General features: G+C 51.5%; 1 protein-coding gene across 5 annotated transcripts; it reads right to left on the reverse strand.

Annotated features, from left to right (window-relative positions):
* Positions 1–2557: 2557 nt before the first annotated feature.
* Positions 2558–24303, reverse strand: HAGH (hydroxyacylglutathione hydrolase). 5 transcript variants are annotated; one of them, XR_014236199.1, is made up of 10 exons: positions 24154–24303; positions 21534–21709; positions 20956–21020; positions 18758–18875; positions 17725–17833; positions 14222–14325; positions 13808–13909; positions 6082–6161; positions 5426–5593; positions 2558–2833 (listed from the first exon to the last, which is right to left on the reverse strand). XR_014236199.1 is itself a non-coding variant. In XM_082362928.1 (9 exons), the coding sequence occupies exons 1-9, from the start codon at positions 24227–24229 to the stop codon at positions 5494–5496; spliced, it is 930 nt and encodes a 309-aa protein (XP_082219054.1). In that variant the 5' UTR covers positions 24230–24303; the 3' UTR covers positions 5282–5493. The 5 variants fall into 5 exon arrangements, 4 of the variants coding, with proteins under 4 accessions (XP_082219054.1, XP_082219056.1, XP_082219057.1 ...); XM_082362928.1 differs by lacking the exon at positions 2558–2833 and having other exon boundaries at positions 5282–5593; XM_082362930.1 differs by lacking the exons at positions 2558–2833; positions 24154–24303 and adding an exon at positions 23747–23865 and having other exon boundaries at positions 5282–5593.
* Between the last annotated feature and the right edge of the window lie 99 nt (positions 24304–24402).

A 24402-nucleotide genomic window follows, 5' to 3' on the forward strand; every position in this document is an offset into this window, starting at 1 on the left:
GGTGCCCGGGAAGAAACTGAGGAGTCGTGGAAGTTTTACATGGCCAGATTGTAGGGCTTCACTACAGACGCTCTGGGGGAGTTTTTACCTTTACATTCTCAAGAAAAAGGATGAGAGATCCCTGAGGAGCTAAGAAAGCAGGACCCCAAAGCCAGAGGACAGACAGCGAAGGGCTCTGATAGGAAGGGGGAGGGAAGACAAACACCCACGTCAGAGACAAGAGGACATTACAGACCGGATTTGAAAATGTAGGAAAGAATACAACTTACCAAAAGCAGCTGAAGAAGGATAGAAGTAACAGCCCTTATAACCATTAAAAAACAGGATCACTAGTTTTTAAAATACCCGCAAAAGAAAGCACAAGGCTCAGACTAGCATTACCTTCTACAAACTCCCCAAGAAGTGAGGAAACGTTCCATGTCACCTTATTTCCAAAACCAGACAGGGACTGTACAAGGAGAGCAAGCCAGCTGCAGAAGTTCCGATGAAATGGGATCTCGCCCAAGAATAAAATGACTAGGCACTGAAAACTGTTGGGATAATTCAGCTGACCAAAGGAGAATATGTGGTAAGACCCAGCTCCCACTCAGATGACCAGCAAGCTAGGAAGACCTGCTGAGCTTGACAACAGCTACTCAGCCCGCCTGCCAGCCTTCCAGGGACCAGGGTGCTTCCTCCTGGCAATACACCCCCTCTAGCTCTCCCCCTACCCCTGACATCTCCATCTCACTCTCATGTAATGGCGCCATCTCCTGGCTTTGGACTCGCCCACATGCTGGAGACATTTTAAACTTGACCTGCTCAAAGCCAACCGCTCAGGCCTGTGAGCCCCTCACAGTCTCCCCATCCTGGGAAATGGACGTGGAGTCTCCCTAACTCAGCACTCACAGCTCAGATCCAAGCTGGGACCACATACTGCTGCCTCCGCCTCAGCTCCCACTGGGAACCCTGCCACCACTCCCTCCTCCACCGTCCCTGGGCTGCTGCCCCAGACTTGTCTCCAGGGGCCCTGCCACAACATGCTGAGAAGTCCTGGTAAAGCTCAGCTCTGACCCCGCCTCTGCACAGCTCAGAGTGGACACCGAGGTCCTTGCACGTCCTGTACATTGACCCACCATGTCATGGCTTCCCACTCCTCTCCCCTCGCCTGGCTCAGCCATGCCGGCCTCTTGCTCTTCTGCAGACCTGCCCCAGGGCCTTTGCACTTGCTTTTCTCACCCAGATATCTGCATGTCTCACTCTCTCCATCCCCTCATTGTCACTCACATGTCACCTTAGCAAGGCCCCAGCCACTCTACTTAAGAAGGCTGACATCCTCGGCTCCCTCTGTACCTTTTTCTGCCTTATTTTCTCCACAGTACTTCTGTGTGACCTGCTTGGTATTCCACTCATCTTGTCTCCTCTACCAGGACAGAAGCTCCACAAGGGCAGGAATTTCTGTCTATTCACTCTGAATCCCCAGAGCATCTCGGTACCTGCCACATCGTCAGCATTCAAGTATTTGTTAAAGCAATCAATGAAGTCAGGAATAAAGGCCCACTTGCCTCGCTTCAACACAGGAGACATGAAAAACAAAAGCCCTGTTGATGGTACCACAAAGGCCCACAAAAGAAACAGTTACCATCAGGCTGGGCAAGCGTAGCAGGGTCCCCAGGAACAAGGGTGACTGCACTCCTATACGCTCCTGACCCCTGGAGTGATTTAAAACAAAACACCATTTACAACAGCATCAAAAAACAAACTACTGAGGGGCCAGAGTCCCCACAGAACCAGCCTCTAGGGAGAAAGTTATAAACCCTGATGGAAAAGTTTGTCTGGTCTTGTCCCTGGTTTGGGGAGGGAGACTCTAACTCCTGGGAGTGTCCTGAGGGGTGGGGACTTTGTCATTTACAGCATAGTGCGCACCTGAGTTTATGCTAATGTGGTGACTCAGAGCTGTCACCAGGGAGCTCCACCTGTGATCAGAAGGTGGGACGGCTGGGGGCGCCGGAGTTCACGCTGTGGATGACACAGTGACACCCCAACCCAACTGGATACTGAGGCTCAGTGAGCTTCCTGATGTGCCAGCACGGTGGGGAGCCTGCATTCCATGGAGTGAGGGCACGGCTTGGCCCAGACCCTCCCCACCTCGCCCTGTGGGTCTCTTCGCTTGGCTGGTCCCGGTTTGTATCCTTTATAATAAAACTGTAAAATCATAAGTGTTGCGCCTCCCTGAATTCTGAATCAACCTAGTGAGTTACTCAATCTGAGGGGGCATGAGAACCTCTGAACTTGTAGCCAGCTGGTCAGAAGTGCAGGTGGCCGGGGACCCCCAAGCTTCTGGCTGGAGTCTGAGGTGAGGGCAGTCTTGACGGGGGGCCATGCCCTTCCCCTGTGCTTGTGCTAATGCTGTGGTCGGCAGCAGAGTTGCCCTGCACACACAGCACACACAGCATCAGAGACCCAAGCGGATGGATGGATAAGCAGCGTGTTCATAATTGGAAACTCCCCACATCACAAAAAAGTCACTTCTTCCCAATCTAGCGAGTCAACATTATTCCAGTCCAAATCCCAGACATAAATATCCTAATCTTTATACATAAGAGCAAAGGGCCAAGACTCTCCAGATGAGGTTGGGCAGCATTCCTGGAATTGAAGGTCCTAAAGCTGTTGTAACAGGGAATGTGCGGCCAGCGTCAGGACAGACAGACATACCGGTGGGATGGAGAGCCACGAAACAGGTCTGGACCCCTGGATGCTGGCTCACCAGAGCTAGCAGTGCAGAGGGGGTGGGATATCAGGTGTCCATCTCCCGGACACCAGCATAAACAGCTCGGTCACAAGAATCACAAACCTGAGTGTGAAAAGCAAAACAAAAAACTACTGGATGAAATTATAGGAAGGCATCAGAGGTGGGAAAGAGTTACTACACAGGACACAAAAGCATTTATCATGAAGGAAAAAATATACATTTGACTACGTTAAGAATTTCTTCAACAAGACACCAGAGTGTGAAGCCACAACAAACTAGGAGGAAACTGCAAACACACAGAACCAAAGAAATCATAAAATATGCAACATGAAACAAAGGACTCCTAACTGATCAATAAGAAACAAAAACCTGGTAGAAAACCCGGGAAGAAACCTAAAAGAGGCAGCCCCCAGGTGAGGAAATCCAAGTGGCCAATAAGTGTGTGGAAAGCGGTCAACCTCCCCCCAAACCAGGTAAACACCCGTGAAACCTCCACAAAGTGCCATCCACACCCCCAGATCAGCGAGAACGAAGGTGTCTGACACTGGGTGCGGCAGGTGTCTGCAAGCACAGTGGGAGACGCTCTCCGAGAATGAAATCCCACTTCCCCAGCACAGCAGCCGGGGCCTGGATGAGAGCGCTTCAGAGCCCGTGTCACAGACACATGACAGGGCACCGGCCATAGCCCTGAGGACTCTCCCCATTGCCCGGCAGCAGCGCCATCACCAAGGGTAAAACATGCAAAGCGAAACGCCCACTGTTGAGAGCTCTGGGCTCTTGGAAGACAAGGAGGGACAGCCTGTGGCCTCGGAAGCAGGGTGGTGGGGTGCGTTTTTCTTTACGTTTCTTTAGATGAGGGACGCAGGACTGGGGTGGACACCAGTGGGAAAGGGGGCTTTTGGCAGCTGGTTCCAAGGAGAAGCACTCACCCCTAGTGCGGGCGCTATGCTGCTGGTGGAAACTAGCGAGGAGCTCAGTGTCCCTGGGGAGGGGCTGCCAACGACACGAGCCACCTGGGGGGATGGGCACAGCACCCACAGGTCCACAGCGACCCTCGGGCATCACAGACCGAGGCCTCAGCATGTCCTGAGACGCCTGCACCTGCGTGTCTAGTCGCTGGTACAAAGCCATGAAACAAAGCGCCAGGAGAACCCGTGCAAACCCCATTCCATGACACCCTGGGGGTGGGGGCTGCTGCTCACAGGGAGCTTTGGCTCCACCTAGAACATCATCATCTTTGAAGAAGCCCACACAGGCAGCTGCGGAGTGACACGGGCCCGTGCTTGGCTGGGACAGGGACCTGAGGAATCCAGGGGGGCGGCGACAACAACGCTGCGTCATGACCCGTCTGGATGAGGCGTACAGGGGGGTGACATCAACAGCAGCAGCAGCGGGCCTCAGCTGGACAGGAAGAGTGTTCGGTGAGCATCACCACAGCAGGTGAGACCTGAAGACTCGAGCACCTGGCTCAGCGAGCAGAGCCTCGTAGACCCTGGGTCTGTTCTCATCACAGACCAAGGCCACATTGGAGAACCTCCAGATCCAGAAATGAGTTGGCTGGGAGGGCTCCCCGCAGCCCTTCCTGCCCCCGCCTGTTCCCCAGTCTCATCCTGTCCTCCTCGTGCCTCGGGGCCCTGGATGCCCCCATGACCCTCTGGGCCCACCCTCCCCATCCCCCCAGCTCGGACGTCCCGCCGGCTCTGCCTGAGATGTGAGGCGGGGTAACCAGGACCAGCCTGAGACTGCAGGAGAGGAGCCAATTCCCAGGATGGCCAACCAAGAGCGGAAGGAACAGCTACAGAGCAGGGACACCACATCACAATCTCAAGAGCAGGCTCCCTGCACACTGCCACCAGGAGGAAGGACTCGGGGCCTCTCCCTGCCGGGGGCCCAAGAGGCCCGCCCCCAAGCAGGGGCGGCACAGTGCCAGCAGTGGTGCTGACGCCACATAGGCGCCCAGGGCATCCCCACCTCACACAGACGTCCCCGCGTCCCTCCTGTCAGCTCCTCTGCCCACACGAGGCATAGTGCCCCACACTGGTTCCTGGGAACGTCCCCGGGACTGGCCAGCCTTTACAGGGACGGGTGTGCAGAGCTTGGAGCTCCTCGGGTACCACATGCCACAGCCTCCCAGCCTGTACTCTCCCCGCCCGAGCCCCCAGACCCAGCCCCACAATGGAGGCAGCTCTTCAGCATCACCCCAGCCCAGGTAGGTGCTCCAGGCCTGCCCCAGCCCTGGAATTCCACTGCACATCAACACAGACACGAGGACATGATGATGTCATCAAACATGAGAGGATGACTTCCTCTAGAGGTAGCTGGGGGAGGGGAGAGGGGAGGGAGGGGACGATGCCAGGTAAGGGGAGTGTGCCTCTCCCAGGGGCCTTCTTCTGGTAAGCATGGACTTCGAGGAATGACAACCAGGGCGTGCCGGCCTCACCGGGGGCAGGGCGGGTACGACTCTTACTGGGGCATCATATGGGGGCTCACACGGCAACTATGGGGGCCCCGTGGAAAGGCTGGAGACAACACACAGTCTGCAAGCAGAGCTTCCGGGAATAAACACTTTCTAAACTTCTCTTATAAATATGCATTAGAACATTTGATAACACAAGCAAAGTGCTCTGAAATTAATTTAAAATTAAACTGAGACTGAATTTCTTGCACTCCTAGCCAGAAATTCACCTAACACACCTGAATACCCAGATGTGGTTGAAGGTGGCCACAGCAGCAGCCTTGGACACCCAGGCCCCGTGGCCACCTCAGTCCCGCGGCACCTTGAACTGGTCCTTCTCTTTGCGGATGGCCCTCATGGTGGTCACAGGGTCCATCTCACCTGCGTGCTGCTGCACAGTCTTCTCCCTGCGGAAGCCAAGCACCAGGCTGCAGGCCGCACCCCGCGCCCGCGGGCCCACCGCCCCTCCCAGGGCACCGGGGAAGAAAAAGAGCCTGTAGGAGGCGGGACGTTCTTAAAAATGAAGTGCGACAGCCAACGGCCAACTCAGGTGTTTCTAACTGTGGGAAACATGCTGGCCGAGCCAGTCCTGCTGGTGACCCGGAAAGCGGGGACACCAACTCCACGCTGGCATCCGGCACTGCCCAGCGCCTAGAGGCTCCCCAAGCACAAGTCTCGTCCACCTATGGATCCAGACTCCAGGGTCAGAAAGGACCCTACACCCTAGCCAGGGCGCCAAGAAAAGCGTCCCCCTTTAAGAAGAAGTGTGTCATTCTTTGGCTACACTTTAAACAGAGATTTCAGGGCAGCCTCCTCTCCCACCCGGGCTCTTCAGGAGTCGGGGTGGTGGAGGCGGAGATGCCCAAGGACAGCATGGGACCCACCGCTCCCTCACCTCACTCTCATGAATGGGTTGTAGGTGAACTCCTCTGCGATGGTGGATGGCACCGTGGGCTCCCCGATGCTGTACTTCTCCTGCAAGAAAAGTGGGTCCCTTTAATGCGAAAACTTCTAAAGGTGACACTTCAAAAAGCCTCCTAATGGTCTTCCAATGTCGTCCAACTGAGAAGATAAAGTGAGCAGTGGGTCAGCACCAGGACAGGCCCTTCCCTGCCCGTGGAGAGGAGATGTGAGTGCTCCAGCTGCCACCAGCAACCCTCTCTCCTTCCCTTGCTGTCTTGGAGGTGCAGGGGCACAAGGAGCTTTCTTTTCATTAATACAGAAGTCATAACTAGCAAAAATGCAGAAGACAGAAAAGAAGAAAACATAGCCCCACCCCCAAGACAGCATGTGGGTCGTGAGCACCTCACTGCCAGGAAGAACAGCGAGGCAACAGGTTCCCGGGGTCCCTCCCCTGCGGTGACAGCCCCCCAGAGGGCAGGTGTCATCACAGGGTGTTCAGGCAGCTCGTCACCTCCACTCAGGACCAGGACGGCCTTGCTTCTAATCAACACTGACCAGGGCAGGCGGAGAGAAGACGCATACTGGGACATCTGGCCAACTGTTCACTCCTATAGAAATGCCTACAGGAAGGAGGTCAGAGTTAACAGCTGGGGGTCTCCACCCTGCCCGCAGCCCCTGCCCTGCTACTGCTGGGCTCACCTTGAGGGCCACAGGGCCAGTGAGTGGACAGCCATTGTCAGCACCCACACCCAGGCTTCCTGACCATCAGGGGCCCTCAGACCCAAAGGTCCTGATCCCACCCACACTGAGCAGTGGCATCGAGAAGTAATCCTTTAACCGCTGGAGGTGAGTCAAGTTGGAGTCTGGTGGGAGGTCAAGATGAAGGCTTAGGGACTTCCCTGGTGGTGCAGTGGTTAAGAATCCGCCTGCCAATGCAGGGGACACGGATTTGAGCCCTGGTCCGGGAAGATCCCACATGCTGCGGAATAACTAAGCCCGTGCACCACAGCTATTGACCCTGCGCTCTAGAGCCCGCGAGCCACAACTACTGAGCCTGCGTGCCACAACTACTGAAGCCCATGTGCCTAGAGCCCACGCTCCACAAGAGAAGCCACCACAATGAGAAGCCTGCGCACCACAATGAAGAGTAGTCCCCACTCGCCGCAGGTAGAGAAAGCCCGTGCAGCAATGAAGACCCAACGCAGCCAAAAAATTAATTAATTAATTATTTTTTTAAAAGATGAAGGCTTATTGCTAATCTCTGAACTTTCCCTTCTGGTGAAAACAAGCATAGAATGTTTTATAATATTCCCTGCACTTCCTCCGATATTCTCACTCCTCCTAAGAAATCTTCCTCCACCTTTTATGAAGGAAGAAAACAACTGAACTATTCTAAGGATAATTTTAAAACAGGTCCTTGTAGGCACAGTTGGGGGAGTGTAAACTGTCATAACCTTTTGGATTATCTATTAAGATGAGCGTTAACATGCAGAGACTTTTCCTACAGAAGTATGAAGCACACAAATGTAAAGACTTACATTTGAGGATGTTGTTCACTGTAGCACAGTTTATAAGAGCAAAAATGTTAGAAACTCTAACTGTTCTCCCTAATTGGATTGGTAAAATGATTTACGGTTGACGTCCACACATTAGTATGTTTTACTTATTAAAAAGAAGGAAAGTAAGATGGGTAAATAGGCAGCGATAAAATTAGTAAAATGTTACTAGAAAGGTGTTGGGTATATGACTGTTCACTATGAAATTCTTTCATCTTTTCTGTATGTGTGAAAATTTTCATAATAAAAATTTGAAAAGGCTAAAAAAAAGTTTAACACAGTTCAGTATAACCTATGTGTCAAAGAAGAAATCACAAGGGATATCTTAAAATATTTCAAATTGAAGACAATGAAAATAAAGCATGTCAAAATTTGTGCTGCTAAAGCAGTACTTGGGGGTAAGTTTTTAGCTTTTAAGTGCTTATATTAGAAAAGAAGAAAGATCTAAAATCAACGACCGGGACTTCCCTGGTGGCACAGTGGTTAAGAATTCGCCTGCCAATGCAGGGGACGTGGGTTTGAGCCCTGGTCTGGGAAGATCCCACATGCCGTGGAGCAACTAAGCTAATAATTATAAAAATAATTATTTTTATTAAATAATAAAAAATAAAATCAATGACCTTGGGTTCCATACTAAGAATCTATAAAAAGAAGAGCAAAGCAAATCCAAAGTAAGTAGAAGGAAAGAATTTTTTAAACTTTATCTTTTTAAGAACAGAAATCAGTGCAATGGAAAAACAAAGAAAATTAAGGCAAAAGTTGTGCTTTTAAAAGATCAACAAAATTGATAAGAACAATGAAAAAAATTGCCAACATCAGAAATGAAAGAGGGGCAATCACTACAGATCCAACAAATATTGGCGGTGGGCGGCGGGGGGGTTGGCGGTTTAAATCATATTGATCTAAAATAAAAGCTAAAACTATAAAGGTTCCAAAAGAAAACACAGGAGGTTTTTTTGACCTTGGCAAAAGCGAAGATTTTTTAGATGGGAGATAAAAAGTATGGACCACAAAAGAAAATTAATATGCTGGACTTCATCAGAATTTAAAATGTTTGCTCTTCAAAAGACACTGTTGAGAAAACAAAAGGCAAGTCACAGAATGGGAGAAACTATTCACAATACACATATCTGAAAAAGGACTTGTACCTAGAATATACTTTAAAAAAAAAAACTTATTATTCAACAATAAGAAGACAATCCAGTTTTTTAAATAGGCAAAAAATCTGAACAAACTCTTCACAAAATGGCCAACAGGCACATGGAAAGATGTTCAACATTATTAGGCACTAGGGAAATGCAAATTAAAACCATAATGAAATACTACTACACACCCATTAAAATGACTAAAATTAAAAAGACAGACAATACCAAGTGTTGGTGAGGACGTGGAACACCTGGAACTCTCATACTTTGCTGGTGGGAATGTAAAACAATACAGTCGCTTAGAAAACAGCTTGGCAGTTTCTTTACAAGTTTCGACTTGGGACTTCCCTGGTGGTCCAGTGGTAAAGAATCCGTCCTGCAATGCAGGGGACGTGGGTTTGATCCCTGGTCAGGGAACTAAGATCTCACATGCCATGGGGCAACTAAGCCCAGGCGCCACAACTACTGAGCCCACGCGCCTCAACTAGAGAGCCCCACATGCCGTGAACTACAGAGCCCACATGCTCTGAAGCCCGTGCGCCACAACTACAGAGATAAAACCTGCACGCCACAACTAGAGAGAAGCCCGTGCACTGCAATGAAAGATCCCGCGTGCTGCAATGAAAGATCCCACGTGCCGCAAAGATCCTGCATGCTGTAACTAAAGACCCAATGCAGCCAAAAATAAAAAAATAAAATAAATTTTAAAAAAGACTGAACAAGTTTCGACTTAATACATACACCTAATACAACCCAGCTGTTCCACTCCTAGATATTTACTCAAGAGTAATTAAAACATGTGTCACACGAAGACTTGTACACAAACGTTCATAGCAGCTTTATTCACAATGGCCAATAACTAGAAACACAAATGTCTATCGACAGGTGAATGGATAAACAAAATGTGGTAATATCCAAACAAAGGAATACTACCTGGCAGTGAAAAGGAATGAACTGATACATGCAGCAACATGAATGAATCTCAAAATCATTCTGCTGAGTAAAAAAAAGATGAAAGAATACATACTGTATAGTTCCATTTATATGAAATTCTAGAAAATGTGAACTAAGTTCTAGTGGCATACTGGAGCAGGGCAGAGAAAATGAGGCATGAGGAAGTTTTGGGGGGGTGATGGAAATGTTATGTATCTTAAATATAGTGGGAGTTGTTTAATTGGTATATACATCTGTCAAAATTCACTCAATTGTTCACTTTAAATGGATGCAATTTATTACATGTGAACTAAACCTCAACAAGCTTGATAATAAAAAGGGAAACTATGAAAACTATGCCAGTAAATTTGAAAACCTTGATGAAATGGACAAATTCCTTGCAAGATACTAGTTGCTAACAAAACTGACTCAAGAAAATATAAAAATCTAACAGCCCCACACAAATTAAAGACATTAATTCATAACAAAAAAATCATTCCACAAAAAAGAATTCAATGTCCAGAAGGCTATGTCAGTGAATTCTAACAATCACTAAAGGAAGAAATAATAACTATCATAGAAAAACTCTTTCAGAAAATAGGAGGAAGCACTTCCAACTCATTTTATGAGGCCAGCGTTACCCTGATATTAGACAAAGGCATTACAAGAAAATAAAACTACAGACCAATATCCCTTATGAACACAGACACAAAAATAGACACGACTGAGGTTTATCCAGAAAGCAAGGTTGGTTTAACATTTGAAACCAAGTGAAAAACTTCACCACATTAACAGAGTAAGGGAGAAAAAAATGTATGATTACATAATAGATGAAAAATCATTTGACAAAATTCAACACCCACTCATGACAAAAACTCTCAGAAAACCAGGAATGTATGTGAACTTCAACAACTTGATAAAGAAGACTTACAAAAAACTCACAGCTAATATCATACTTAATGGTGAAAGACTGAATGCTTTCCCCCTAAGACTGGGAACAAGCCAAAGGTGTCCACTCTCACCATGTCTACTTAACACTGTCCTAAAGATCTTAGCCAGTGCAACAAGGCAAGAAAAATAATTAAAAGGCATATAGACTGGAAAGGAAGAAATAAAACTATCTTAATGTTGATGGCATGATTGTGTGCTAAGGAACCTATGAAAAAGATGCTAGACTAAGTGAGTTAAGCAAGGTCACAAGGAAACAAGGTCAAAATACAAAAATCAATTGTATTTCTGAAGACTATCAATAATCATTTACAATAAAATCTAAAACCATGAAGTATTTAGGGATACATTTAACAGTATGTGCAAGATCTTTAACACTGAAAATTACAAAATACTGCTGAGAAAAACTAAAGACCTTAATAAATGTAAGGCTATATCATATTTATGGAAAGACGCCATATCGTTAGGATCTCAAGTCTCTCCAAATCTTTTGTTACAACACAATCAAAAGCCAAGCTGGGGCTTCCCTGGTGGCGCAGTGGTTGAGAATCTGCCTGCCAATGCAGGGGACACGGGTTCGAGCCCTGGTCCGGGAAGATCCCACATGCTGCGGAGCAACTAGGCCCTTGAGCCACAACTACTGAGCCTGCGCGTCTGGAGCTTGTGCTCCGCAACAAGAGAGGCCGCGACAGTGAGAGGCCCGCGCACCGCGATGAAGAGTGGCTCCCGCTTGCCGCAACTAGAGAAAGCCCTTGCACAGAAACGAAGACCCAACACAGCCAAAAATAAATATAAATTTTTTTAAATTAAAAAAAAAAAGCCAAGCTTTTTGTAGAAATTAACAAGATGATCCTAAAATTTATATGAAAATGTAAAGGACTTAGAAGAGCCAAAATGAATTTCAAAAAGGAATAAAGTTAGAGGATTTATACTACCTGATTCTTAGATTTACCATAAGCTACAGTGATCAGGACAGTACTACTGACGCAAGAATAAGTCATGTAGATCAATGGAACAGAATAGAGTCCAGAAGTAGATTCATGCCCACATGGTCCATTTTATTCAGTAAAGATGCCAAGGTCATCCAATGAAGAAAGGAAAGTCTTTTCATCTAATGGTGCTGAGCAACTAGATGTCAATATGCAAAAAAGTGAACTTCTACCCTTACCTTACACCACAAACATTAACTTGAAGTGGATCACTGACCTAAACATAAATTTATATAAACATAAAAGCTAAGACTATACAACTGCTAGGAGAAAACAGAGGACAAAGTCTTTGTGATGTAGGGGTATGCAAAGATTTCTTAGGACACAAAAAGCATAAAAGAAAATATTAATAAACTAAACTTCACCAAAAGTATAAACTTTTATTCTTTGAAAGACACTGTTAAGAAAATGGAAAGGCAAGCCACAAACTGGGATAAAATATTTGAGATATATATCTGACAAAGACTTGTTTCCAGAATGTATAAGGAATTCTCACAACTCAGAAGACAACTGAGTTTTTAAAATGGAAAAAAAGACTTGAACATATACTTCACAAAAGAAGACATGTAAAGGACCAATAGGTACATGAAAGGACACTCAGTATCATTAGCCATCAGAGAAATGGAAACTTAAAAACTACAAGCTACCACGACACACCTATTAGAATGGCTAAAATTTAAAAGATCAGCAATACCAAGCGTTGGTGAGCATGTGGATCTACTGGAACTCACGCATTGCTAGTGAGGATGCCAAATGGTACAACTAATTGGAAAAGTTTGGTAGTAGATTCTTAAAAGTTAAACATACACTTACCACACAACCCAGCAATTACACTCTTAGGTATGTTCCCACAAGCAATGAAAACATGTGTCCACACAAAGACCTGCACACAAACGTTCACAGTAATTTTATTTAAAATAGCAAAAAACTGGGAACTACCCAAGAGTCCATCCAGGTGAGTGGATAAACAAATTGTAGTATGTCCATATGAGATACTACTCAGAAATTAAAAAAAAAAAAAATCTCGAAAACATGCTGAGCAAAAAGAGTCAGACACAACAGAGTAATGTTGTGTGATTCTGTTTATATGAAAATCTAGAAAAGAGTAATTTATAATGACAGAAAGCAGATCAGTAGTTGAGGACTGAATGGGGAGGGGCAAGGAACCTTCTATGATAGGGGAAATGTTCTCTATCTTGATTGTAGTGGGGCTGACACAGGAGCATATACTGTCAAAATTCAAACTGTATAATGCTCACTTAAAACAGGTATGTTTTATTGTATGTAAATTATCCTCAAGCAGATAACCATGAAAAGAATAAGCTCAATATGTTTGGACTGCTATGGAAAGAGCACTAAGACCCATTATTAAGTGACAAGGAAGCCACAAAACAACACACAGGATGAGTTTTTTATATTAAGTATTCTTAGGTGCACATTGTAAAAAAAAAAAAAAGGAATAATATTTATCAACCTATTACGGTAGTGTCTGAATTTTTATAAGTATTATTTTGCAAGCCCACCTCGCAAAATTGATAAAGATGCTTGACAAAAACAGGTGACTTATGAAAGAAACAAAACTATGAGACCATTCCTCACTGAACTCAGCAGAAGGGAGCCCAGCACCTGAGGACTCCCAGGTGTGTGCGTTTCTTATCAACACCATTTCTCAGTGACTGAAGAGGGAACACAGACACCTGAGTCCAGGAGAACGTCCTCAGCCCGCAGCGTTTACAAACCCCCCCTCAGAAGATGCCTCCAGGACAACACGCCAACCCCTGGGCCGAGCCACGGGGCATGTTGGAGGCCGTGTTTGAAATAAATGCCTTTCAGACAAGCAGCCTCCAGGGTGAATCCACTGCCCACAGACAGCAGGGAGGGGCTGGGACCTGCTGCTTCGGTCTCACCTGGGCATTTGTTGAAAATGCAGTATCCCAGGCCCAGCCCGGACCCACAGAGTCAGAAAGGATCTTAAGCAGACAACCAGGGCTTCTTGCTCCAAGCTGGGCTGTCTAAACCCCGCCTCGCCCACTGCCTGGAGGAGCACTTTCTGCCCACTCTGAAGCGGGCACTGTGAGCTCCGTGCTCCTGGGAAAGTGGCAGCACCGTGCCTGACCCTAGGACGCGCCCGAGTGCATCACGCTCACCTTGGCCCAGGCCAGTTTCTCCTGGATGGCGGCGTTGCTGGGCTCCACGTGGCGAGCAAACTTGAGGTTGTTGATGGTGTATTCGTGGCCACAGAACACTCTCTGGGGAAAAAGCCAAGCCCGCCAGCTCTGAGGAGACTCGTTAACTCGCCCTCTAGCCCCTCAGAGATGGGTGTGAGGGACCTGGCTGGTCCTGGGGGCAGCACCCACGAGACGTCCCTCAGGACAAGGACACGTCTTGCGTGTATGTTAAATGACAATGAAAAGTATGCTTAAAGAAAAAACACACTTCCAGAAGCAATGCCTCTACCCTCCTGCTCCTCCCAAGATGCAGGGGAGACCCCAATGGGGGGAGCCAGCAGGGTCCTCCCACCACCCGGCGAGCGAGCGGGTGGCGGGTGGGGCACCGCCTACCGTGTCTGGAGGGAGCCGGCCCAGGACCTCGAGCAGGGCTTTGTACATTTCATCCGCTGTCCCCTCGTAGAACTTCCCGCAGCCAGCCACAAACAATGTGTCGCCTGCAAGACAGAACAGCGTGGAGCTGGAGGGGCTGTCAGCAGTGCACGCCCCCTCGAGGGCCGGGGCTCCGCTCTGACCCCTGTGCTGACCGGGCCACAGCCCCAGACCTGACCTCCACCCCGACAGGGCCCAGGGACGACCCACGAGTACTGGTTTCCACCCTTCCCAAACCTTTTCCCTCAAGTTGCACTAACTGGCACCACCAGGCCCCAAACAGCTGTTCAGACCCAAACCTTAGGGTCACCCTGGCTGCTCCCTTCACCGCCCAGTCCTATCAGCCATAGCTCTGAGAACCCCCAAAACCCAGCCCTTTCCCCCACCCATCCAGCAGCCCCCTCCCAGGCCAGACCTTCCTGTGACTTCCCTTACTCCCGACAGCCAGCACCATTCTGTAAGACCCCCATGATCTTGCCTGGACCCTCCAGGAGCCCCTCACGCGGGACCACAGCCCCCAGGGGCCCTTGAGACACGGACCTGCCACCTCCCAGACTTGCCCCCTTCCTGCCGCAGCCCTCCCCCCACCTGATACCCACCCGGTCTCCACGTGCTGCTTCCCTCCCCCAAGGCTCTTCCCTGAGAACGGGCTTCATGCCCAGCGGACACCCACGGCACATTTGTTATCCAGGCCCCTGGGTCGGGGAGGGCCTGGGACCCCACAATAGGGAGCAACAATCCCCCTCCACCAGCGTTTGCCAGGCCTCTTCCCAGGGAGCTCCAGGCCAGGCCAGGCAGGAGCCAAGGCCCACCCAGTGGCCATGGTGCAGCACTGTCCCCTCAGAACAAGACCACAGATGAGTTGGGTAGCCCATGAGCAAAGCCTCAACACGCAGGACTGGGGCTATGCCCTGAAGTACCCCTCAACCTTGTGTCTGGGCACCAGTGAGAGGCCAAGGAGCGCCCAGAGGAGGACAGGCCGTGAGCAGGCACAGTAGGCTGGGGGGATCTGGTCCTCCCTCCAGGGACCAGCAGTACCTGCTGTTTACACACCGGAATTTCATGGGCCTCCTGCCACAGGGGCTGGGGAGCCAGCCTGGGCCTCCTCCATGGGGCCATGTCCTCAACCAGAAGGACACTGAGAGACCCGGGGTTCCCCACGTCTCTCCCTGGCAGTGGGACCACCATTCACCTGCACCCCCAGCCTCTCGCTGTCTGCTCTCAACCTTCACCACCAGCTGCTAAGAGTGCCTGGAGGCGTCCCTCCCCTACGCAGGCTGCCCCAACCCCAGGCTCTGCAGAGCCAGCCTTGCCTCTCCTCCCTGCACACTGGGCCATGGTTCTAGCATCGACTTCAGCCTCCATTTCCCCACCGCCGCCACCTGAGCTGCTCCTGGCGCTCGCTGCCATGAGTTCCCAAATCTGAGGTCCCAGATCCTGACCTCTCAAACACAGACAACCCGCTAGTGCCATCACAGCACCCTGCTCCAGGCCTGCCCCTCCAGACAGCCATCCCATCTTCCTCCCCTGCTCTGTGGGTGCCCAGTCCTGCCCACCACGTCCCAGGGCCACATGCACACCCTTCTCTGGGCTGTCACCTCCTCTGCTTGCATCCTTTTCCCTTTGTTCAGCTCACCCCAGAGGAGAAGGGAGCGGGGCTATGGGTCACTCACATCCAAGCTCAAGGCCTGGAGCTGCCAGTCACCTCACCTCTGGACGCTGCAGGTTCCTCAGCCGTGCACACAGAGGCCAGCTAGGGCCCTGCTGGACTGCCCTGCTCCCCTGGTCCTCACTGCTGATGCCCCAGACAGCTCAGCTTCACCACTGAGGACCCTGTGTGACTCTCACCTATTTATTATAAAAGCTACCAATTAGACAACACACTCCCCTGCCGGCCGCTGTCATGCGGACTAGAGAACAGCACGTGCAGGACACGGTCCAGGGCCTGCCTGGCGGTAACCAGCCCTCTACACCTTCCACAGCCGGCACTCAGCTTCTAACATGAGTGCGGTCCAAGGGGGCCACCGCCACGGGCCCGCACAACCCCAGGCCCTGCCGGGGGGCAGACAGACACCCAGGGGCCGGGCAGCAGGGCAGGGACAGGAGCGCAGTTGTGAGAGTTCACCGGGCCCAGCGCTGGTTCCACACCCCTCACCTCACACCCACAACCACCCAGTGGGGGAGACCCCACACCCACCATTGACGCAGGAGAAACTGTGCTTAAGAGAGGGGGTCACACCTCGCGCAGGCAGCCGGCCCACCTGCCCCAAAGCGCTGTTTGCCGAGGCCCATCGGGAGGCCAGGGGCTCCCACAACATGCCCAGGGGCCTGTGGCCCACACTCAGCAGTTGGCTCAGAGCCCACACATCCTGCTACTGAAGCGAAGACCCTGAAAATGACTGTATTTTTAAAAATAAACATAATAGATTTGGAAATAATTTTGGATTTACAGACAAGCTGCAGGGACAGTCCAGAGGCCCTGTGACCCCTCATTCGGCCTGTGTCTCCCTTCATGCTAGCGTCCCCACCCCTGACCTCATGTGGCTTTCCCATCGACACCCTTTCCCCACTCCAGGAGCCCACACTGCTTCAACTGTTGTATTTTTAAACAAACTTTCACTGCAGTTATAATATCATGATTGTTACATAACTGGGGAAGACTCAGACTGAAAACTGCTTATACTCGTTAAACAAGCTAAGGGGGCAGAGAGGCCTGCTCTGTGCCCATCCACGGCCACTGGCTCACACTGCCCTGAACACCCACCGTCACACGGCCGCTCCGCTTCACAGGTTCCCCAACAACCATCAAGATTCTTCCATTTCCTCTCAAAAGGAGAAACACCTCCAATTGCTGGAAAGGCCTGCTCGCCCCAACCGAGAGCCACTCGCACAGCCCGATGCTGGTGGGGCTTCACCACCACCTTCCAAGCTCTTTGGGCCACCGTGTGCGACACCCTGACCTGGGGCTGGCTTTTGCCAGACCCACTCAGCTCACAGCCCGTGGAAGGATGGGGCAGTGCCCAGCACCAATCAGGCCCCACACAAGGCGGGTCTGACCGGCTCCACTTGGGGTCTCCCTTGGCCCCCCACTTGCCCACCTGTCTGCTGCTGGAGGTAGTGGGGGCTGGGACTGCACCCCCACCAGGCAGAGTCTCTCAAGAAAAGGCTTGTCCCCATGCACCTGACAGCGATGACCAGGATCAGAGGGGCGCATTCGGGCCAGCCCCGCCAGGAGGTAGCACCCCCACCATGTTCGCACCATGGCTGCCTGTACCCTGGATGTGTTTGAAGCCGAGTCCCAAGCTCTACCCTGAGGGCTGTGGTCCTCCTCACAGAGCCCAGCACAGTCTGCCTGGCAAGAGATGCTCTGCTGCTCTGCCCAAAGGTGTGCAAAGCTATCCCTACACCAAGAGAGTCTTTGCAAAGAACGCCAGACCCCCCAGCTCAAACACCTGAATACTCACCTGTGAACACCACGGGGGGCTCGGGACTGTTGGGTTTGCTCACAAAGTAGCAGATGTGTCCGGAAGTGTGACATGGCGTCGACAGGCACTTGACGTTGAGAGACCCCACCTTAAACAGAGCACACGCTGGCCTGTGCTCCCTGCATGTGGGGAGTCTGTCCTAAGGCTCACAGATTCTCCCAGACCCCAGGCCCGCCCCACAGCAGGAGGTGCCATTAAGGGCGGGTGGGCTTCCACAGCCACTGCTCCACTGAGCAAGTCATGGGTCTTGCTGGTGACCACAGGACCCAGTCCTTGAGGGTACCCCAGATGCAGGGACCCCCTGGAAGCCGGTGTTTGCTGGTATGTAAACCAAAGGGCTGATTTTGTTTTCTCCTCAAAACCAGGCCAAATCTGAACCAGGCGTCTTGCCAGAAAAGACACTTTTCCTTCTTAGATGCCTGGCCTTTTGTTTTGTTTCCCTTCTCTGCCTCCGCCCCCCACCCCACTCTTTACTTCAAAAACGTTCAAACCTACCAAAAACTAAAATGACAATGAATCCGTGTGCCCTTTACCTGGGTCACTAAATGCTAACAGGTCCCACCTGTGCGGCACCTGCTCTGTTCACACACACATATCCTGACACACTGCCCCTAGACACTCCGCTACATCTCCTGAGAAAAGGACATCCTCCCATATAACCTCACTATCATCAACACCCAAGAAATTTAACACTGATGTGAAATATGATCCCATGTAGAGTCCGTATTTCAATGTCCCCAGTTGTCTCAAAACCATGCATACAGCTTCTCCCCTCAGCCAGTCACCATTTGCACGCTAATTTGCTTGCAATGCTCTCGACAGAAGGGACTATCCAGGCCCAGGCAGCCCCCAGAGCCCATCCACCCATGCACAGGCCAGGTCGTCTCCACAGCTAAGCCCTTGAGTGCCCCTCTGGGTTCCTGGGGTAAGTGAGGGGACAGCCAGCAGGAGGCGGCTCTAGGGCCTGGAGCCCAGCAAGGCCACAGTTGAGCCCCTTCCATTCACTCCTCACCTGCAGTGTGGACAGGTGTGTGACCTTGTGAGTCAGGGCTCCGATCCGGTCATCACCCCCATACACCTTCAACCCAGGCTCCAACTTGACCAGCTTCTCGTTCCCGCCAGCGTGGTCCCTGAAGTCGAAAAGGGGAGCTGGGGCTACTACTGATACGAAGAGGGTTTGCCTGCTTTTACACCCTGACAAAACGGCATTTTTATTTTTCCCAGTTATGTTTCTCAGAAGAGAAATGCATCTTCCAACCCAGGATCCTCGCTTCTTGTCTGTCATTTGGCTCCACTGAAAAAGAATGTCCTCAGACACCCCATTCCCAAGAGAGGCACTTCTGTGCCCCTGCCGTGTTGCTGCAGAAGCTTCTGGAGCAGATGAACCAAATCACAAACACCTGGATAATCCCTACGCCCGTGGTTCCCAGACTTTGGGCGCATCAGAGTCACCTGAGGATCTGTAAGCAGCGCCAAGGCCTGACTCCCACCCACACATCCTGATGCAGTGGGCCTGGGCAAGCCCGCAGCCCAGGAGTTTTAAAGGCCCTCAGGTGATTCTGATTCACAGACCAGTGGGTCTGATTCACAGACCCACTGCCCCGAGCAGATCACAAAGCTGTCTTCTAAAACAATGCACAGCTGCCAGAGGGGGATCTGTCCACCCAGGGACAGGCCAGCTCGGAATGACCTCCCCACATGACTCGAATGTGCAGCCAGCAGTGAGGCACCTCCTGGACACTCATTCAGGAGTTCCCCACGCTTCTCGGGTCAAGAGAAGAGCTCCACGCCTCGGCCTTGTGGGGCGAGAAATACACTAGTGCAAGCCCTGCCAGGGTCTCGGGGCAGGGCTGGGAGTGTCCTGAGCCCAGAAGATTAGCCTTTCCAGGATGAGGCGAGGGCTTTCCAATCACCAGGGAACACCTGCTCCTCACTACACATTCACCTACGGGCCCAGAAACAGCAGGGTTCACAGATAAGAAAGGGTAGCCTTCTGCTCCCTGCCCTGCAGGGGGCTGATACACACAGGCTGGCACCAAGCACTCAGCACACTCATCACTGACCCCCGAAAATGCCACCTATAAGTGGGAGGGTGGCACAGGCCACACCCTGGAGCTCAGTTTGGGGCCTGGTTTAGTTTTATAAGGCATCACAATGTGGGAAAAGCCGTGGGAGAGAGACACGCACTGTGAAAAGCTGGGGAGGTGGAGTCCCCAAGCAGCCCCCCAACGCAGCCCGACAGAGGCCAGAGGAGTAAGGGCGCCTCAGCACCACACGGGGCGGAGTTCCTGAGAGAAGGAGCGGCTGTGCTAAGTAGCCACTGCAGATCCTTGGGCCTAAATCAGTCAGGAAGTTACACCTGATACCCCAGAGGCTAAACAACCCCAAAGATTCTCAGCGACTTAGTTACATCAACCAACAAGTTTCCAACACTTAGCAGACTTTGGCCAACCACATCCACGTGACACTCCCACACAGAAGATGAAAGGTGTCCTTTTACCCGAACACACGCCCCAAGCTCCGAGAGATGCCATAGGAACAGGTTCAAAGACACTAGCTGCCCTTGGGCAGTTATTTGGAAAAGAAAATTCAGAGCCAAATAAACATTTTTTTCCTAGCTTTGAACAGCCTCAAAAGTTTCAAAAACCCACAAGGGCCTTGGGCAGGCAACTCTAGTCCTAAGACCCAAATATAAGAACTTTTTTCATCCTTTAGCCTTCAAATATCAAAAAAAACGCAACCTCTCCAAATATGACTGCTTGATTTTCAAAAACACTAATGTCTAGACTAGTTCATTCCCCGACATCGAGGCCAATTTCCCACCACACAAGCACAAGAGCTTTCAAAGATGTTGCCAAAGGTCCACCCATGGCCACAGGATATACAGCATAAGCCTCTCCCCTTGGAGCCCCCAAGTCACCAGACCCCATCACCAGGCCTGAGGGACACAGGGCAGCAGCACAGAGGCTAGCGCCCAGAAGCCCCGTCAGAACCCCACTGGGGCTGACCCTTAGCTCACAGCTGTGGAGGGGAGAAGGGCTTCCAGGGCTCTGAGCCCCTAGGCTCCCACCTGTGGGGGGACCCCTGGGAGCCTGCAAGCGCCCCACCCCCCTCCACCTGGTGGACACTCCCCCTTGGGGTGTGCGCGGCATAGCTGTTAAGGCCCAAGCAACTCTGCTGGCACAGAAGTTCGGCCTCTGGAGCACTTACCAGTGGTGGTGGGTGGTGAGCACTGTAGTCAGCTTCACACCGTGCTTCCTCACCATTTCTACAACCTGCAACCAAACATGAGGCAGGACACAGGCCACAGTCACACCCCGGCACTGGCTCATCAGTCTGCAGGGTGATGCCCAGTGGAGCCTGCCGATTTGCCCCAGCTCCAGGAGAGCAGGGTGACAAGGAGGCTTTTTCTCCCTTGATCCGTTCAGCAGTTCAGTCCCACCCACAACCTCTCAAAGCCCCTCCAGCAGAGACTGCCACTCCTAGAGGCAGCACTAAGGGGCAGAAAGCCCTGAGGAGGAGGAGAAAGTGCTGAGAAGGGCTCCTACTTCTCTTGCCCAGGGACTCTACAGACAGGAGCCCTTTTCTCTCCACTCCAAAGCCTTTGGTCGCTTCCACCCCTCTCACTGGCCCTTTGCCCCTATAACAGAGTGGCTGGACACTAGTTTAATTGTTTTTCAAAAACCAAATGGATTAATTTCTGTTCAGCTTTGGCCAAGTTGCAAGGGCACTGTGGTTATCAAACTCATCAGGAGATGAAGAACTGGTGCTGGGGCCTCGCCTCCCACCTTCTGGGGCTGCACCGGGTCCACAATGGCAGCCTCCTTGGTGTCATCATCGATGATCAGGTACATGTAATTGTCGGTCAGAGCAGGCAGTAACTCAACCTTCATCGTGCCCTGCTCCACGGTCAAGCTCTTCCTTAAATCCGTGTGATGGAGAAAGATTCCCAGCAGGGCTGGACCTGAAGACAAAATGCGGTTCCAGTCAGCGTCCACACGAGGCCACGCTGGGCCGAGACTTCAAAGCAAGCCCTTGGCCCAGCAGTCCAGGCATCCGGGGAAGTGACATCTCAGGGATGCAACGTGGTGAGCCTCCAAATATGAGGTTTTCTAAGTTCTTTGATAAAGAAGAGGATAGTCTCATTTAACCACATCCGTAAGGAAAACAGAGAACACAATTCATGTTTATAATTGTGGAAATCAGCTCTTTCAGACTTAGGATCCCTATTTTCTTTTTCAAAGGTTCTAAAAGGACACAAATGCCAGCCTGTGCCTGTGATTCAAACCTTTATCAGATGTGACCACTGCCAGTTCTGGGGTTGTTCACACCTGATTCAGAGAAACACCATGAAGAATGAAAGCGCCAGGCCAGGCTCTTTTCCCTCGGCACATGGCTGCCTCTGCAAGCTAACAGAGCCTGAGTCCTGTGCAGTTACTCACAGCCCTTCTCAGGTCTCGAGCCAGAAAAGTAAACAATATCCACTTTCGAATAGCAGGAACTCGAAATTTGGATAATGCACAAAAGCCACCCGGGGCCTGAGAAATGGGACAGCTGGTCACAACTGTTCTAGATTCGAGTATGCATGATACAGAATCACCATCCAACTGAGCCAAAGAAGGCTGCCAGGGTGGGCTGGGAGTGACCGAGGGGCAAAAGCATCCTCCGCCCAGGAGACAGGTGCCAAAATGTTTTCAACAATGAAACTCCTATTCAATCTAAAAATTCCCAAAAGCCCCCAACAATACTTTAAATCTTAGCGTGAAAGGGATTAAAACTGCAAAAGGGGACAGAAGACAGCCATGAAATTCTGGAGTAGGTAGGTGCTTGGGATGGGACCTCTCCAAAAAAAGGGATCCAGAGAGCAGGCAGCATCGACCGACAGACTGATAGACCACGTCCATGGGGGCCGTCTGATGCAGAATTCAAGCTCATCTGCCATGGCCAGGGAACTGCCTGAATTGCAGCGTTAAGGATCACACAGAGGTAGTTAAGTCCTCCTTTTGACAACCAGCTGGGCTTTTTCCAGGCCCTTCTCTTCATGCTCGGCAAAACAAACATTTTCATATGATCAGGTTTCTGTGCTATGCCACCTCCTCTTAGCCCCGATACGTGCCATCCGAGCTCCAGGAGGACTACAGAGCAGAGTCAAGGCCAAGCCTTGAGACACATTTTGTTGGGCTTCTCTTGAACTGGATCCCTCCTTCTGCATGGCATCAAAGGGCTGGAGCCCCCTCTGAACGGGGCAGCCACACTCTTGCTGATTCCCTACAGTCCCACTTCCACCACCCGCCTGACTCCTGACACAGAAACTCTTAGCTCTGATGCTCTGACGAGTTCCCTAAATGGAAAAAACCCAGCTCTTTCCTTAATAATGGTGACACACTGCGCACTCCAGAACCTTGACTGCTCTCAGTGAGATCTGGAAGTGGCCAAGGATGGCTTCCTTCTGCTCCATCTCCCTACCTAGGGCTCTGCGGTCATTTAGCTAACTGCTAGCCAGCTCCAAAGACTCAGCTTAACCCACTGCCCCTATTGCTACATCAGCCAGATAAGATATCAGGAAATAAAGGCGATTTCAAAATCAAAGTCAAAATATTCCAACAAAGCAAGAGGTAACACAGTGAAAATGGAATCTGACAGCTGGAAGAGCAGGCCCTTGGAGGTCAGGGCGTCCATCGCCTCCCATTTTTGAGGTGGGTATAGGAGACCCAAAGAGGGCAAGGGTCCCACAGCTCACAGAACCCAGTTCTGCCCCAGGCTTTTCTTGCCGGCCACAGCTCACATGAAAAGCTGTGATTCACTTCGTGGAGAATATACACAGCATTCTGTGCGGCTTCAGGCACAGTTCCATCATCCCAGGCGTTAGAAATAATGGGGTTTGTATGGGGCGCCGCAGTCAAGGAGGATGGGGGCGCTCGCTGGCTGCCGGGCAGACCTTGGGGAACCAGGGGTCCTAAGACAGGGCTCCTGAGCGTCCCTGGAACACCCATTTCCTTACCTAGCACAAATCCTTCAGCAACCCCCAGCTGACAAGTTACCCCACTCTGTCTTCAGCCCTCTCAAAGTCTGACTCAACTGCTGTGTGGCCTTTTCTCGACCCCAATCGGCTTGCCTGCCGACGTCAGTTAGGGGTTAAAATCCTGTGTCAATAAAAAACAGCGTCAGCCGCGGCGGCCCCAGCGGCTCCCCGCCGCCCGCCCGGTGCGGGCCCCGCGCTGGAACGCCTCACGGATTGCGGCCGGCCTAACCGCCGTTAGCCCGGCTACGACGCCAGCCAGGACCCGCCGGCCGGGCGGCTCGCCTCGCCTCGCCCCCGCGGGCCGGTCACCGTGGCCCCGGCCCCTGTCAGGCCAGCGCCTTGGCACCCCGGCCTGTCCGGCCCTGCGGCAGCCCCGGCCCACCTACCCAGGCCGCGACGGGCGCAGGAGGCTCTCAGCGTAGCTAGGGTCCGGTAGCCGAGCAGCCCGCGGGCCAGCACCATGACCGAGGCGGAGGGCGGGCTGCGGCGCGAGGGGCGGGCGGGCTCTTCACGCCAGCGACGGCACACCGCGGCCAATCAGCGCCCGCCGCCCCGCCCCCGGCCAATCAGCGCTCGCGTACAAACCCGTGTCCTCAGCTCGCCCCGCCCTCCGGCCAATCAGCGCTCGCGACCAC

Source organism: Balaenoptera borealis (genome assembly GCF_965194805.1).
Source record: "Balaenoptera borealis genome assembly, chromosome: 16".
Lineage (NCBI taxonomy): Eukaryota > Metazoa > Chordata > Mammalia > Artiodactyla > Balaenopteridae > Balaenoptera > Balaenoptera borealis.